The sequence below is a fragment of the Chionomys nivalis genome, chromosome 13 (assembly GCF_950005125.1).
Source record: "Chionomys nivalis chromosome 13, mChiNiv1.1, whole genome shotgun sequence".
NCBI classification, from domain to species: Eukaryota; Metazoa; Chordata; class Mammalia; order Rodentia; family Cricetidae; genus Chionomys; species Chionomys nivalis.
The window spans coordinates 10,903,056-10,917,884 of NC_080098.1; the positions used below are offsets into that span (position 1 = coordinate 10,903,056).

General features: G+C 42.9%; 1 protein-coding gene across 10 annotated transcripts in view; it reads left to right on the top strand.

Moving 5' to 3' along the window:
* Window positions 1-14,028, top strand: part of Arhgap21 (Rho GTPase activating protein 21) — a 131,010-nt gene extending 116,982 nt beyond the window's left edge. For 6 of the 10 annotated variants that reach the window (XM_057787950.1, XM_057787944.1, XM_057787945.1 and 3 more), the window contains 12 exons: window positions 820-884; window positions 960-1,099; window positions 1,575-1,717; window positions 1,977-2,132; window positions 2,222-2,300; window positions 2,870-2,943; window positions 3,021-3,110; window positions 5,848-5,973; window positions 6,138-6,179; window positions 6,471-6,576; window positions 8,446-8,477; window positions 11,577-14,028. In XM_057787950.1, coding sequence (XP_057643933.1) covers window positions 820-884; window positions 960-1,099; window positions 1,575-1,717; window positions 1,977-2,132; window positions 2,222-2,300; window positions 2,870-2,943; window positions 3,021-3,110; window positions 5,848-5,973; window positions 6,138-6,179; window positions 6,471-6,576; window positions 8,446-8,477; window positions 11,577-13,253 — 2,730 coding nt within the window. In that variant the 3' untranslated portion in view covers window positions 13,254-14,028. The remainder of the gene's footprint in view (window positions 1-819; window positions 885-959; window positions 1,100-1,574; window positions 1,718-1,976; window positions 2,133-2,221; window positions 2,301-2,869; window positions 2,944-3,020; window positions 3,111-5,847; window positions 5,974-6,137; window positions 6,180-6,470; window positions 6,577-8,445; window positions 8,478-11,576) is intronic. The other 4 variants (XM_057787947.1, XM_057787952.1, XM_057787943.1 and 1 more) reach the window with 1 other exon arrangement.
* Window positions 14,029-14,829: the final 801 nt, after the last annotated feature.

The following is a 14,829-nucleotide window of genomic DNA, read 5'->3' on the forward strand; positions in this document are numbered from 1 at the left end:
AGGTGTGGTCCTGTCCATCATCATTGCTCAGCCTTGACAAGTCACAAAATTGAGTGAAATCTCTTTCTGGGAGACAAGCCCCCTCTTACTGACATGGAGTATGATGTTAGCCTTTGCTTCATTTAGCATGAGAGCCCCGGGACATGGTTAACTTTTTAAGAACCATTGTTTCAATAATCTGATAGCCAAAAAGAGCGCAGTCTTTTCAAGAATCTTTTTTCCTGCCTATGTGCCTACATGTATTTCATGACATTCAAAATAAGAGGTATTTTAAAAAATGTTTGCAGACACGTGACAGTGTGTAACCACAGTAACTACAAATAGTTACTCCTGTTTGCTCACCTTTGAGCAGAAAATAGGACAAAGCAGGTTCTTGAAGACCTGCCCCTCTTGATGCCACTTAACTCTTAATTCACTATTCCTACAAGTTAAGCATTAATAAATTCTGGTGTATTTTTCCATTTTGACTCAGTAGTATTATTATTGAATGCTGATCATTCATTCTGGTATTAGAGATAAGCTGGCTTTGTGCTCCTCAATTATGCATTTTGCATAGCATATTAATTCAGTATCTACTGAATCAGTGTTACCTAAAAACTGTACTGATATTGCATATATACAGAAAATACACAGCAAACTCATTTGCAGGGGAGGAGGCACTTGAACCATTTGCCACATGGTGACAGCTCCACCGAGAATAAGTCATGGCATTTGTATTAATAAAGTGATGTCATAGCAAGCTTCAGACCCAGGAGTTACCCTCTGCCTCTAATAGTCTGCTAGCATACTTTCTAATGTTGCCTTCTGCTCATTCTGTAGGACACGGGAGTTACCAACAGAGATCTAATTAGTCGAAGAATCAAAGAATATAACAGTCTGATGAGGTGAGAATCCCAACATGCCTATGGTTAATTTAGATGTCAAATATGCAGTTGTTAAGAAATGTTCATTTCTTTCAGCAGCAAAACAGAACAGTTGCCGAAAACACCTCGCCAGAGTCTTAGCATCAGGCAGACTTTGCTTGGTGCTAAATCAGAGCCAAAAACTCAAAGCCCACATTCTCCAAAGGAGGAGTCAGAGCGGAAGCTTCTCAGCAGAGGTAACTAAGTGTAACCAGCTTAAGCTGGGTTGTGTGTGTATGCTCTCTCTTCACGGTGCTGTTTTTACAGCAGACCCAGGGTTAGCTAGCTCGAAACTCATGGTAAACATGGAACAAGCTTATTGGACTTTTTCCTTTAAGGTGAGGCCCAAGGCATCCTTCCCTGTAATCAAGAGAAAGGGAAGGAGAGCAGATAGTCACATCTTTACCGATGTGAATGGCCAGGCGTCACTGTCAGACAAAGGCAAGGACATGCCGGTTCTGGTTCTTTCTGAGAGGGTAAAGAAGTCGAGTGTGTCTGACAGTCAGGTGGGGGTGGAGGCATGACAGCGTCGGAGGAGAATTCTGTGCTAAGCGTAGACTGTTATAAGACTGCAGTCAATGCAAGCATCGGTGAAGTAGGCTTTTAAAGTGATTCAAAGAGTCTTGTTTCCATTTTTTATAATGTCAATTTATTTTCAATAACAATCAAAAGACGATACCAGTCCACCCAAAGACAAAGGCACTTGGAGAAGAGGCATTCCAAGCATTGTGAGGAAGACATTTGAGAAAAAGCCAGCCGCCACAGGGACCTTCGGAGTTAGACTGGATGACTGCCCGCCTGCCCACACCAACCGGGTAGGAGACCCCAACCATTCAGACCAGTCAGTGACCATCATAGCAGGGCCTGAGTTTACAGTTCTTTGGATAAAGGGGGTGCATGCTCATCTGGTCAGCGCTTTTCTCCCTTAGTATAACTGGGTTGGACAGTTTTTATCTTTAAGCTTTTTATCTTAACTCTGAACTAGAGTAGTAATTTAATCAGAAATGGTCAGTAGGAATTCATTTTCAAACTTTTGTACTGTGTTAAATAAAATGCTGGTTCCTTGTTTTGCAGTATATTCCATTGATTGTTGACATATGTTGCAAATTAGTTGAAGAAAGAGGTCTTGAATATACAGGTATTTACAGAGTTCCTGGGAACAACGCAGCCATTTCAAGCATGCAGGAAGAACTCAACAAGGGGATGACTGACATTGATATACAAGATGATGTAAGCTCATTTCTGTTTGAATAACTGATCCATTTTTTCTTCTATAATATTAACCACAAAAATGCTTTGTTTCTGTTTTGTATATCCAGAAATGGCGAGATCTGAATGTGATAAGCAGTTTACTAAAATCCTTCTTCCGAAAGCTGCCTGAGCCTCTCTTCACGAATGGTGAGTTAGTTCCCTCAGACCATGCCAGAGGAGAAGGCTCACCGTCTGCGGGAAACCAGGGCATAATAAATCTAACCAGGAAAGCAATATGAGGGATGAAGAAATGGCATTTATCTCAGGTCTAAATTTAATGAAAAGCATAATTGAGAACTGACTTTGTTCATTTGTAGTCTTGATAAATTTTGCTAAAAAATCATTTGCAAAAAGTTGATCCACTTCAGTAAAATGAGAATAAGATGTATATTCACCTATGTTTGTCATCAAGCTAAGTATGTCATTGTTTCAGTCCGACCCCATGCTAGATACTGGTGTGAGGTGGGGATAATGGACAGGTTGAATGGATGCTAGACAGTAGCTTTGAAGAACATTGAGAGAACTCTTCTCTGTTTTCTGGAAAGGCTTGGAGATCATTAAAAACCGTATCTAGCATGTAAATTTCAGAGATTTATATTTTAAAGATAGACAAGATCTTACACATTTTAAATTGTGGTTTAAAATTAAACTCTGAGAAAGGGGACTGCAGTTGACCTAAGCAGTTTAATTTGTTCTCTTGTTCCTACCACTGCCAGATAAATATGCTGACTTCATTGAGGCCAATCGTAAGGAAGACCCTCTAGATCGGCTGAGGACATTAAAAAGACTAGTAGGTATTTCTTTTTATTTGGGGAGGTGCAATTCAAATACAGCATTTAAATCCATTCTGAAAATAATATGTTTCAGATTCATGACCTGCCTGAACATCATTACGAAACACTCAAGTTTCTTTCGGCTCATCTGAAGACAGTGGCAGAAAATTCAGAAAAAAATAAGGTATGCAAGGTACAGCCTATGGAAATACACTCTCAGCAGCCTCAGTTAGAGGGTTGGCCTTCATCAATCACTCTGTGCTGAGAACTCAGAGGAAGCCTAAGAGGCATCAGACTGGACTGGCTGGGTCCTTCTGAAGATCGCGCAGAAGCAAAGGCCCCACGAACAGCCGCTGTCACTCTTGTGAAGAGCACTTCATTGGAGATGTGTCACTTGACATCCATCCAGCAAGAAAAATGGGAGAGTCAGAATTTTACTGTTTTCAGCTTTCAGTCACTACCTTAAATAGGTGCCATATGTGCGTGCTAAGCCAGCCAAAGGGCAGCAGATGATCCTCGCTGAAGAGTAGTGTTTTCTTTAGTTTCCAGTTAAACAGTATGAGGTTTTTTTTCCTTTAACACCGCGTCAAGCACACACCCACAGTTACCTAAGTATTCTCAGATATTCAGTTCATGTTCGGTTTTTCTCAAGCAGTTTTTTTTTTTTTTTAAATGTCTTTCCAGTTCTTTGTTTAAATAGCTGGGTAAGATCCACATTGTACTTCACTGATCCATTTTAGTCTTCATTTTTCATTTTTTTGCTTAATCAGTGAGTGATTGTTACCCAAGTCCATTATATCAGGAGGTTGCAAATGATTCTTCTTCTAACTTGGGTCATTATTTACAGTTTTGTGATGATCCTGTTGAGTTACGAAGGAAAAAAAGCGAATTCTAGCTGGAGTATTTTCTAGTTGATTATCCCTGACAGATGGCGTGGTCCAAATTTCAGTAGCCTTCCTATGTACCAGTGTCAGACATACTGAGGAAGAAATCGGGGAGCAGTTCCACTCACCATAGCCTCAGAACTGAATCAGTTAGCGGGTGTCTAGGCTGCACAATGCCTTTTTGCTGTTGCTGTTGTTCTGTTTGTTAGGTTTGTTAGGGTTTCTATGCAGTATAACTGTCCCGGAATTTGCTAGGTAAACTCAGGCTAGCCTCAAACTTAGAAATCCTATCTCTGCCTCCTTAGTGCTGGAATTAAAAGCATGAGCCTCCACACCTGGCTCAGGTTTGTTTTTTGTTTTGGGAGAAGGATCTCAGGTAGCTCAGGCTGACCTTGAACTCAGCTTTGGTGCCTCTCTGTCCTTATCCTCTTGCATCCTCCTGCCTCCACTGGAGCCATAGGCAAAGGCCACCACACTGGCTTCTTAAGAGTTTTTTTCTGGATTAATAGTGAATGTTGAAGACAATATGGTACTTTATTTCCTTGACATTTTCTTTTTTTTCTTTTTTTTCTTTTTTTTTTTGGATTTTTGAGACAGGGTTTCTCTGTAGTTCCTGTCCTGGAACTAGCTCTTGTAGACCAGGCTGGCCTCGAACTCCCAGAGACCCGCCTGCCTCTGCCTCCCGAGTGCTGGGATTAAAGGCATGCGCCACCACCGCCCGGCTCCTTGACATTTTCTTGACCTAATTTTTTGGATCTAAAGACTTAAATGAAGCCATAGGCAGGAATCTACTAAATGTCTGACATTAAGCATTTGATGTGGTAGATTTTTTTGGCTTTGGGCCATTCTTGCCGTACCAGCACAGGGGTTGGAACAAAATAACTGAATATTCCAAGAGGAGACACAAACATGGCCATGCCCAAATCCTTTCTAATAGTCCAGGAAAATCCTAAATCTAGTAAGAGTTTATTTTTTGTTTTTCTTCCATATGTTATGATAACACTGGTTAAAAGATGAGTGACATTTAGGCTCCTTGTCTGTAAATTACATACACATGTTGGTGCCTCCCAAATAATCTAGTAATATGGGATCCTGATGATTAATTTTTTTCATACCCTGATGAGTTCTAAGATTGGCTAAAGTTTTAACACTTTAATCAAACCTTAAGCTCAACATAATATAGACACAACAGAACTCGTGACCATCATGATTAAACAAATTGGGAAGAGTCTGTCAGTGAGTATGCAAACTGATAAGAATCTCAGGCTAAGAAGGCAGGGAGCCAAAGCCCAGAACTTGAGGAGATTTGGATGAGGTCAAAGTTCATCAGAAAAGATATTTCTGACTTGTTTTCCTTTGTTAAAGATTTTGATGTATGACACAAAAGAATCTGGAACCTTGCATTTATTCCCAAGTCCTTTGTCCCTTCCTTCCAATTCCTAAGAGGAATTCCTTATTCTATTTTTTCCATTCAAAAATTTACACTTCCTCCCCTACTCCCATTCATTCCCCTCTTGCTTCCCCACTCTCCCTCCTCTCTCCCCCTCCCTCCTTAAGAGAGGGCAGGGAACCCTGCCCTGTGGGAAGTCCAAGGTCCTCCCCCCTCTCCATCCAGGCCTAGGAAGCTTTGCATCCAAATAGACTAGGGTCCCAAAAAGCCAGTACGCGCAGTAGAAACAGTCCCAGTGCCTTTATCAATGGCTTCTCAGTCAACCCCCATTGTCAGCCACATTCAGATTCTTTAATTTCACTTTTTTCTTTTTTGTCCCCAACCAATCCAGATATCTGTTAACTAAAACCAGTTGATTTGGTTTCATACTAGTCAAAGATACCTTGGAGAAACACAAATAATCAATTACCATCATCCGTTATCATTTTAGGATTTGCTCAGAAAAACCCTAACTAGGAAGAATTTGTTTTTCTTTATCCATTCTTTGTGGTTTTCATAAAAAGAACTTTCCAGAAATAAATTTCAGCTACTCAGTGCCAGACCTGCAGTAGAGGTTTAATCTAATTTTTCACTTTCCTTTCCTTCAGATGGAACCAAGAAACCTAGCGATCGTTTTTGGTCCAACTCTAGTGAGAACGTCAGAAGACAACATGACCCACATGGTGACACACATGCCTGACCAGTACAGAATCGTAGAGACCCTCATCCAGCATGTGAGTTGGCACTGCCTCACTTCCATCGCAGCTGACGGCTGGTAGGACGAAGGCTGCACCTACTTTCCCCTCTGACATTTCCCTTATTCCTGTTCTGTTCCCCGAGATAGAAATACACTTAGAGGGTTATTTAATTATTCTCACTTTTTTATTTTAAATTTTAGCATGACTGGTTTTTCACAGAAGAGGGCGCTGAAGAACCTCTCGTAAGTATTGTCAGTGCGTGTGCTCTGCTCTTTTCCTGTGGGACACAGGCTCCTTCTTGATGCCACGACAGTCTTGATCTTCTGCCTTGTGTACTCTTGTCAGCCTTGTGCCCAGGAAGCAGGTCTCTAGTGCCCAGTCGCTGATCTGATGAGTGTGTAACTGGTACCTACTTCACCATTAGTGGTGTCTAACCAATGTGAAGTTAAGCCCCTGCTCCATATAGCAATGCGTATCTTCTACTAAGTGTTGTTTGGAGAGACGGTGAAGAGGTCTTTGTTTGTTAACCACAGACGACAGTGCAGGAGGAGAGCACAGTAGACTCCCAGCCAGTACCCAACATAGATCACTTACTCACCAACATCGGAAGGACAGGCGTGCTCCCCGGAGATGTACCAGGTAACTCTTGTGTGGGCAGTACTGACGTCTAGGTTATTTGACATTCCTGTAACATGAAACAGTGACTCAGCCATGAGTAACAATCCACTATGAGTTCTTTTCTTTCCCTTCCTCTATTTCCTTTCTACTAATAAAAGCTGCGATCTGCCTTTTCTGATTGACCTCACTTACCTTCCAGTGACTATAATGCCATTGACAGTGCATGGAGTTGTGATGTTTGTCAGAACGGGAAGATGAGAGCAATGAGCATGCAAACCACTGTTTTGTTTTGTTTTGTTTTTTTAATTCACAGTTTCCATGTAATAGTCATCACAAGGTAAAACAGATATATGCTGCTGGATATGTGGTTGCTGTGACGGCAGAAAGTATGGTTAGACTGAATGCATAGTTCTTGGTTGGGGCCAGTTCTGTGAGAGCAGCATGCTATATAGTCTGAGCTGCCCCTCGCAATCCAGTGTCATCTGTCACTAGAGACGTCGCAGTCTAAGTCGCTCTACTGACCTTGATTTTCTTCTTTCTCCTACTGCCACCCTAATGCTTGGTTAAGTATTAGAGTTTAATAGGCTCTTGATGGAAACGTCTCCTGCCAAACTGTTGCACTAATCTGGCATGCTATTTCACACAATGTTCTCCCTTTGTCTCTAGTTCTTGTTTTGGCTCTAAAGGGCTTTTTCAGCACTTACTGACACAGGCAAATCTATACTGATGTTGCACAGGCGAAGTGGGAGGAGTCTATCACACGGTAATGTCACTAGTGGATTCTGTGATGTCCCTGATGGACAGCTGGAACTGTAGGAAGAAGGAGGACTGCTGTCCACACTGTAGCTGCCTTGTCTGCAGAAACCCCCGGTTCTTGTAAATGCAAACATAGCTGATCTGTGGTGTAAAGTCTCTTAAGAATATTGTAAACAGATCACTGCTACTCTCTTAAAAGTTTTTCTGCTGTCTCTTGTTATTTCTGAAGCGGACCCTGAGGAGAAATAGCATGGTATGGTCCACCGGTTCTTAAAGTCATAAAGCATTTAGCCATGTGTTGAAAGGGGCGTGGCATGGGCCCAGCTCATTAATTTTGAAAATAATTTTCCCAATATTTCAAAGATAAAATTCTAAAATTGATATTTATTCTTCATCATGCTGGCCCCTTCCTACCCTCTTTATAATTGTATAATCTGAGTTTTTGCCAGACAGCAAAATTATGGTCTCCATTTTTCCATTTCCATAATAGCATTTGTTAATAGATACTTACAAACCTGGTAGCAATTTAACCAAACTAACCAAAAGGATCCCTGACTGCACAGATGTGAAACTGGGAGCGAGCACAAAAATAAGCATCATCTAATAAAACCAAAAGTGACCTGGGGGCAAGGCCACCCTGATGCCTCTGTCATGTCCATTCACATCTGGGTGTGTTTATACAAATTCCAGTCTGACAAAAATCAACATGCACACTGGTGTGAGTGTTTCTATTTGTAGCTAGGGCAGCCGGCAGTCTGGAAAGTCCTTCATTGTGTATTAGTTTCAGATGCAAGATGTGGGACATGATTTTAAGTGGTGTTCAAGCTTCCTCATTGCTAGATTCACTATTTAGAAAGATAGACACTAGTATTCCGTTTCTGTTTAGCACAGGGCTCCTTTGCCATTCCTCTCATTGAGCTGGTTCTGCCTACAATTCACAGCATCCTTTCATGGCGGTGGCTTTCTGTGGTGCAGCTTGCATCTTTGTGAGCTCTGACTATCCACTGTGCTCTGTTGTTTTGAGTTTTGCTTTCACATTTTGTTCTGTGCCTGTCCTCTTCATAAGTTTTGCATTGTTTGTTGAAAGTGGTGAGGCTTGGCTCCCACTAACTGCATTTTATTTACTTCCCACAGATTCAGCTACTAGTGACTCAACAAAATCTAAGGTGAGTTGTGTGTACAGTTTGAAAACACTTCATCGTGTCTTTGTATGAGAGCTTTTATCACTAACATACAATTGTAGATCAGACTGGAGCCAGAGTAGTGAAGTCCAGTGTGAGGAGAAGTTAATTTGGAATAGAAGAAGGCTGGAGAGTACAAGATCTTGAGCTGGAAGATTGCAGTTGTGGGAACAGTTTAGCATGATGCAGACAGCAGTGGCTTGTTTACACTGTCAAAAATATACTAACATGAAGTTGGGTGGGGGTGGTGCACGCCTTTAATCCCAGCACTCGGGAGGCAGAGGCAGGTGGATCTCTGTGACTTCGAGGCCAGCCTGGTCTGCAAGAGCTATTCCAGGACAGGCTCCAAAGCTGCAGTGAAAACACAGAGAATGGGATAAAGAATCTGCATAAACCAGGATGATGGCGCAGGTCCAAGGCAGGAAGATAACCCAGTCTAGCCTGGCGTTGCTATTATAGTGAGATTCTGTCTCAAAACACACACACACACATATATAAAAAGATCCTTCTAGCACAAATTGGACTCAATGGGTCGTTTAAAAAGAAAAAAGATAGTATGAAGTGAATCTGTGAGTCTACGAGGAATGAGGGATCAAAGTACCTATAAAAAAGGATTTCCATGCATGGAAAGGTGCTGGAATAATAGTTTTCAAGCATGTGTGCATGCATGCTCTAGTGCACGCATAGAGGTCAGAGGACAGTGAACTGAATCGGTTCTCTCAGCTTGGTGAGTCCAAGGGATTGGAGGCAGGTTGGCAGGTGATTTTACCCACCAAGTCACTTCTCATCTTTCTGTTGCTGTGACAGATACCGTGACCTAAAGCAGCTAAGGGGAAGTCAGGGCAGGAACATGAAGCAGAAACCACAGAGCATACTGCTTGCTGGCTTACTCAAGGGCTTATGCTTTTAGCTAGCTTTCTTGCCCAGCCAGGACCATGTGCCTAGAGATGGTGTTGCCCACAGTGTCAGAGCCATCGCAACTCAGTTAGCAATCAGAACAGTTCCCGCACATGCTTGCCCATAGTACAGTCTGACCTGCGCAACCCCTCAACTGAGACTGCCTTTTCAGGAGACTCCACAGTTGGCCGAGTTCACAGTTAAAGCTGATTAGCACATCCACTGGGGCTTTTGTTTGTTTAAACACATATTTACAATCCTTTTACCTTAGATTCATTGCTTGCTAAATTTGTGTGTGTGTGTGTGTGTGTGTGTGTGTGTGTGTGTGTGTGTGTATCACTCGGGCCACGGACACACAGACTTACTTAGCTAATTATAATATGGATGACACCAACCCTAAATAGTGCAGCCCTGTCTCCCACAAACCAGAACATTCTCCTACATAAGTCTGATCATCATTGGCTTGGCATGTAACACAAGCATGATACATCATTGTATAATGTATTTTTTATGCAACTTTTCCTGATGACCTGAATATTCTTTTAACCCCGTTCAGGAATAATCAGAAATCATCACTTACATTCGATTGTCATGTCCCTGGTCTCTCTAGAGCTAGAATACGTCCCAAACCTCTTTTGCCAAATTTCTATTTGGAACAGGGTCTCACAATATAGTCCAAACTAGCCTGGGCACATACTCTTCCAGCCTCAGCTTCCCAAGTGTTTCACTGTACCCAACTTCAGGCGATAAACTTTGAAATCAGAAAGACATGTTTGAAATCCCTACTCCCCCTCACTAGACATACACCTCTTTCCCTGTATGTTCATCTTGCATTGTTTTGTACTAAGCCTATAACATATTTGAATTTTCACTGTTTCCAACTTGTAAAAGTCTTTTTCCCCAACACACAGAATTAGAGAATTTAAAGATGATATAATCCAGGTGCTTCTTCTGTGACTGGTAAAATTGAGGTGTGAAAATGAATACATCCTTTGTGTCCTGCAGAGCAAGCTGGAGACAGGAGGCCAGTTCCCCCCTCAGCTCAGGTTCAGCCACGGTCCAGTGTTAAAGAGAACATGGAGGAAACAGGAGTGGCCCATAGTAAGGCACTGTGGCTGAGAAGTCCTTTACTGTGTAGAAAAGCACAAGCACAAGCCTACTGATCTGTGATTTGCCCTTTTTCATAGAGCAGCAGCCTTTCAAAAGACATCAGGATAGCAGGCTAGCTTGTTTTGTTTTGTTTTGTTTTGTTTTTGTACTAGGCATGTATTTTCTGATCCATTACTCTACATGCCTTCTGCTAGGCTCTCTTTGCTGAAGATTGTGTTCTAAAAAGAAGGGCTAATTTACCTGCCCACCAACCTCTTACTTGGCAGGCAGACATCCCAAACAAACTATTTAAATAGCTGTCATCAAGAACTTCTGATACGTAGCATGTGACTCTTACATTAGCAGTGCGCTGCAGTGTTTTGGGGTAAGAATTTACAACTTTTTGGGTAACTATGTCCTTTGAGTTTTTTACTTTGCTGTTACATGAGATGGATGAAGCTTTTAATAACTTGATTTACCCAAGGCAAATCCCTGAAGATCCAGTCTTGGGGAGCTAATGGGAACCAGACTCCCCTCAGCTGAATGAGTACCTTAGGTACAGTACCTGTACCATATACTGTCCACAGTTAGTCATGCAAACCTAATCATGTCTGGATAGTAAGTGTCAGAATGCTGTTTACCTGTTTCCCTTCTGGGTGTTTGAGACAGGATCCCACTCTGTAGTTGGGGCAACCTTGGGACTTGTCTTCTTTCTGGCAGCCTCCTGAGTGGTGTGATTACAGGTGTGCACCATCACACCTGGCAGAATACCTCTTAACTTCTCTACTTGTAGACCAGATAAAGGAAGTAGGACTATTTGAGTGTTATGGGTGGGAAAAACCAATGAGGAAATTAATAGGAATTGGGAAGCCTTAATATCCCTAAGCATGAACTAATTCCCTGAAAGAGAAATGTATCTATTATGATGTGATTAAATAAAAAAAAAACTAACATTGATACAAGTTTAAAAGTGAGTATTAAAAAATAAGCAGACTATGTTGTGGATGCATCTGGCGCTTTGGTAGACTTTAACTTTAAGCCAGCCCTGCCAAGACTCTGGACAGTGTTCATGATCTCATTTTTCTGCTTGCTTCGTAGGGCTCTTGGGGATCAGGGAAGGATCAGTACAGCAGGGAACTGCTTGTGTCCTCCATCTTCGCAGCTGCTAGTCGTAAGAGGAAAAAGCCCAAAGAGAAAGCCCAACCCAGCAGCTCTGAAGATGAGTTGGACAGTGTGTTTTTTAAGAAGGAGAATATGGAACAGAGTCACAATGAGATTAAAGAAGAGTCCAGAAAAGAAAATGAGGTATCAGGAAGAAAGCAGAGGGCTGTCATTGCCAAAGACAGTAATGCCAAGAAAGACACTGGTGTATCGAAGGAGGAGAAGAAAATGCCATCCGAAGAGCCCTCCCCACCACACAGCTCCAAACGCAACAGGTCACCAACTCTCAGCAGTCGCCTGGCCGTGCTGAAGGAGAGCCCCAGATCTCTTCTGACACAGAAGCCCCCCTGCGAAGAAACAGGGTCTGACTCGGGCACTCTGCTTAGCATGTCTTCCCAGGCTTCGCTGGCGAGGTCCTCCACCAAAAAATCAACCAGTCCAGAAACCAAGCACAGTGAGTTTTTGGCCAATGCCGGCACCATCACCTCAGATTATTCTACTACATCATCAGCTACCTACTTGACCAGCCTGGACTCCAGCCGCCTGAGCCCTGAGGTGCAGTCAGTGGCAGAGAGCAAAGGGGATGAGGCTGATGACGAAAGGAGCGAGCTGGTGAGTGAAGGGCGGCCGGTGGAGACAGACAGCGAGAGCGAGTTCCCCGTGTTCCCCACCGCGCTGACTTCGGACAGGCTATTCCGAGGGAAGCTACAGGAGGTTGCCAGGGTGAGCCGCAGGAACTCAGAAGGCAGCGAAGCCAGCTGCACCGAGGGAAGCCTTACACCAAGTTTAGACAGCCGTAGGCAGCAGTTCAGTTCCCACAGGCTGATCGAATGTGACACGCTGTCTAGGAAGAAGTCTGCTCGCTTCAAGTCAGATAGTGGGAGCCCTGGAGACACCAGGACCGAGAAAGAAACTCCTGCCCTGGCCAAAGTGTTTGACGTCATGAAGAAGGGCAAGTCGACAGGAAGCCTCCTGACACCCAGCAGAAGTGAATCCGAAAAGCAGGAGGCCACTTGGAAAACAAAAATAGCAGATCGCTTAAAACTGAGACCCAGGGCACCGGCCGATGACATGTTCGGAGTTGGGAATCAAAAACCTACTGCCGAGACAGCGAAAAGGAAAAACATCAAACGCAGACACACGCTCGGAGGCCACAGAGATGCTACTGAAATCAGCGTCCTGAGTTTCTGGAAAGCACACGAGCAGAATGCAGACAAAGAGTCCGAGCTTTCAGCTGTGAATCGGTTAAAACCCAAGTGCTCTGCCCAGGACCTCTCCATCTCAGACTGGCTCGCCAGGGAGCGCATCCGCACCAGCGCCTCCGACCTGAGCCGAGGAGAAGGCCGCGAGTCACAGGCCGAGAACTCCAGCATGCCGGGCACACCGGCCAACACCCAAGTACCCCTCTCTCAGCAGTCCGAAGCCAGGGGCGCTGCTAGCACCTTGACATCAGCTGGTGGGCCCCCTCTTTCCACACCACCACAGTCACCTGACCAAATAAATGGAGAAAGCTTCCAGAACATAAGCCAAAATGCTAGTTCTGCAGCCAACACCCACCCTCACAAACTGTCTGAAAGTCCCAGTACTAAGGTGGAATCTCCTCCCTGTCTTTAAGCTGGGTATGTCCACTCTAGAAAGAAAAAGCTACTGTTACACAGTTCGGTAACTCTGTAAATATTTTTATTGTACCAGAATTGTTATTATGCAGCCTTGGTTTGGGCTGGATTCACCATTTTGCACTGTGAAATAGCTTTACAGTGCATTACTGCAGCCAGAAGAACACACACACACATGTAAAGGTATATCAGATAGTTGTATACAAATAAGCAGGGTGTTTGTTGCAACTTACTACATAGTAGATTCCCCAAATTACTGAAGAAAAATTGCTGGCTCATGCCACAGAATTGTCCTTTTGGTTCCTCACTAACAAAAGTGCCTATGATAAAAGTACATTTGATTTTTAGGGTGCCATATTGTTGAAATTAGATAACTTACATTGAATAAATGAATGCGTTTTACCAGTAACAAATTTCATTACCTTTACCGGTTTTAACACAGGTGGACACAGAACCTCCATTCTTTAGTCATTCCATGTGGATCTCGTTTTATATCAAACTTTTAATACAGTTCTGAGTTTTGTGTGACTTGAATTTTTAATCTTTCTGTAAAATACGTAATAACTTAAATGAACATATTCTATGTGTATCTTTTCTTCAGATACCAGATTTGATATAAATGTTGTAACATAGATGTGTAGATAGTGGATCCTGGATGGAACTGGCTTCTTCCTGAGAAGAATATAATTCTGCATGAGGACTTAAATCCAAACCTGTGTCATGCCTGTGTGCATACCCAATTAAACACTGGAAATAAAAATTGTTTTGGTGAAGTTTGCCCTGTTGGGAGCTGTCTCTGTTTTAACTGTTGCCCACTTCTATACTATTTAACCCATTTTATCCTATCTAGCCCTATCTTTTAAAAGTTAGCCTCTGTGTTTGCACAGTCCTTCCTCCTCTCCTCTCTTGCCGCGGCTGGGAATGATCACTGAGGAACGCTATGGCGGCCTCACTTTTGTGGGTAATAGTGGTCCTTAGGGACTGGAGCTGCAGCACTGGGCGCTGCTCGCCTTTCCTGGAGAAGCATTGAGTAAAGGACTGTACTTCCCAGACATGTGGCAAGTTAGACTGTAACTTCTGAGTCCACCTGTATGAGCAGTGACAGAAATGTAGCGAGTTAGACTGTGTAACTTCTGAGTTCACCTGTATGAGCAGTGACAGAAATGTAGCGAGTTAGACTGTGAACTTCTGAGTTCACCTGTATGAACAGTGACAGAAACACTTCCCAGTGTAGCATAGTATAAATAATGCAGCCATAAAATCTAAACGTGTGAAGATTTGATGAGCACAGAAGTCACTGGAGCCAAAGATTCTCAAAAAACTTTTTATAAAAAGTTTCTAATTGTTCCATTTCACAAAATGAAATTGTGTATATGTATGTATGTATGTATTTGTGTATATATAAAATATGTCACAGGCCACATTCCCTTGTTATCGGGAAGGAAAGGAATCTGTAATAACGCACGCTCAGCTTGCAGTTACTTCGACACAGCTGCATTATAGAAATTGACATCAGCCATCAGGCACTGTTGCTGTAGCTGTGGGCACAGAAGGCACAGTGAAGGCTATGCCGT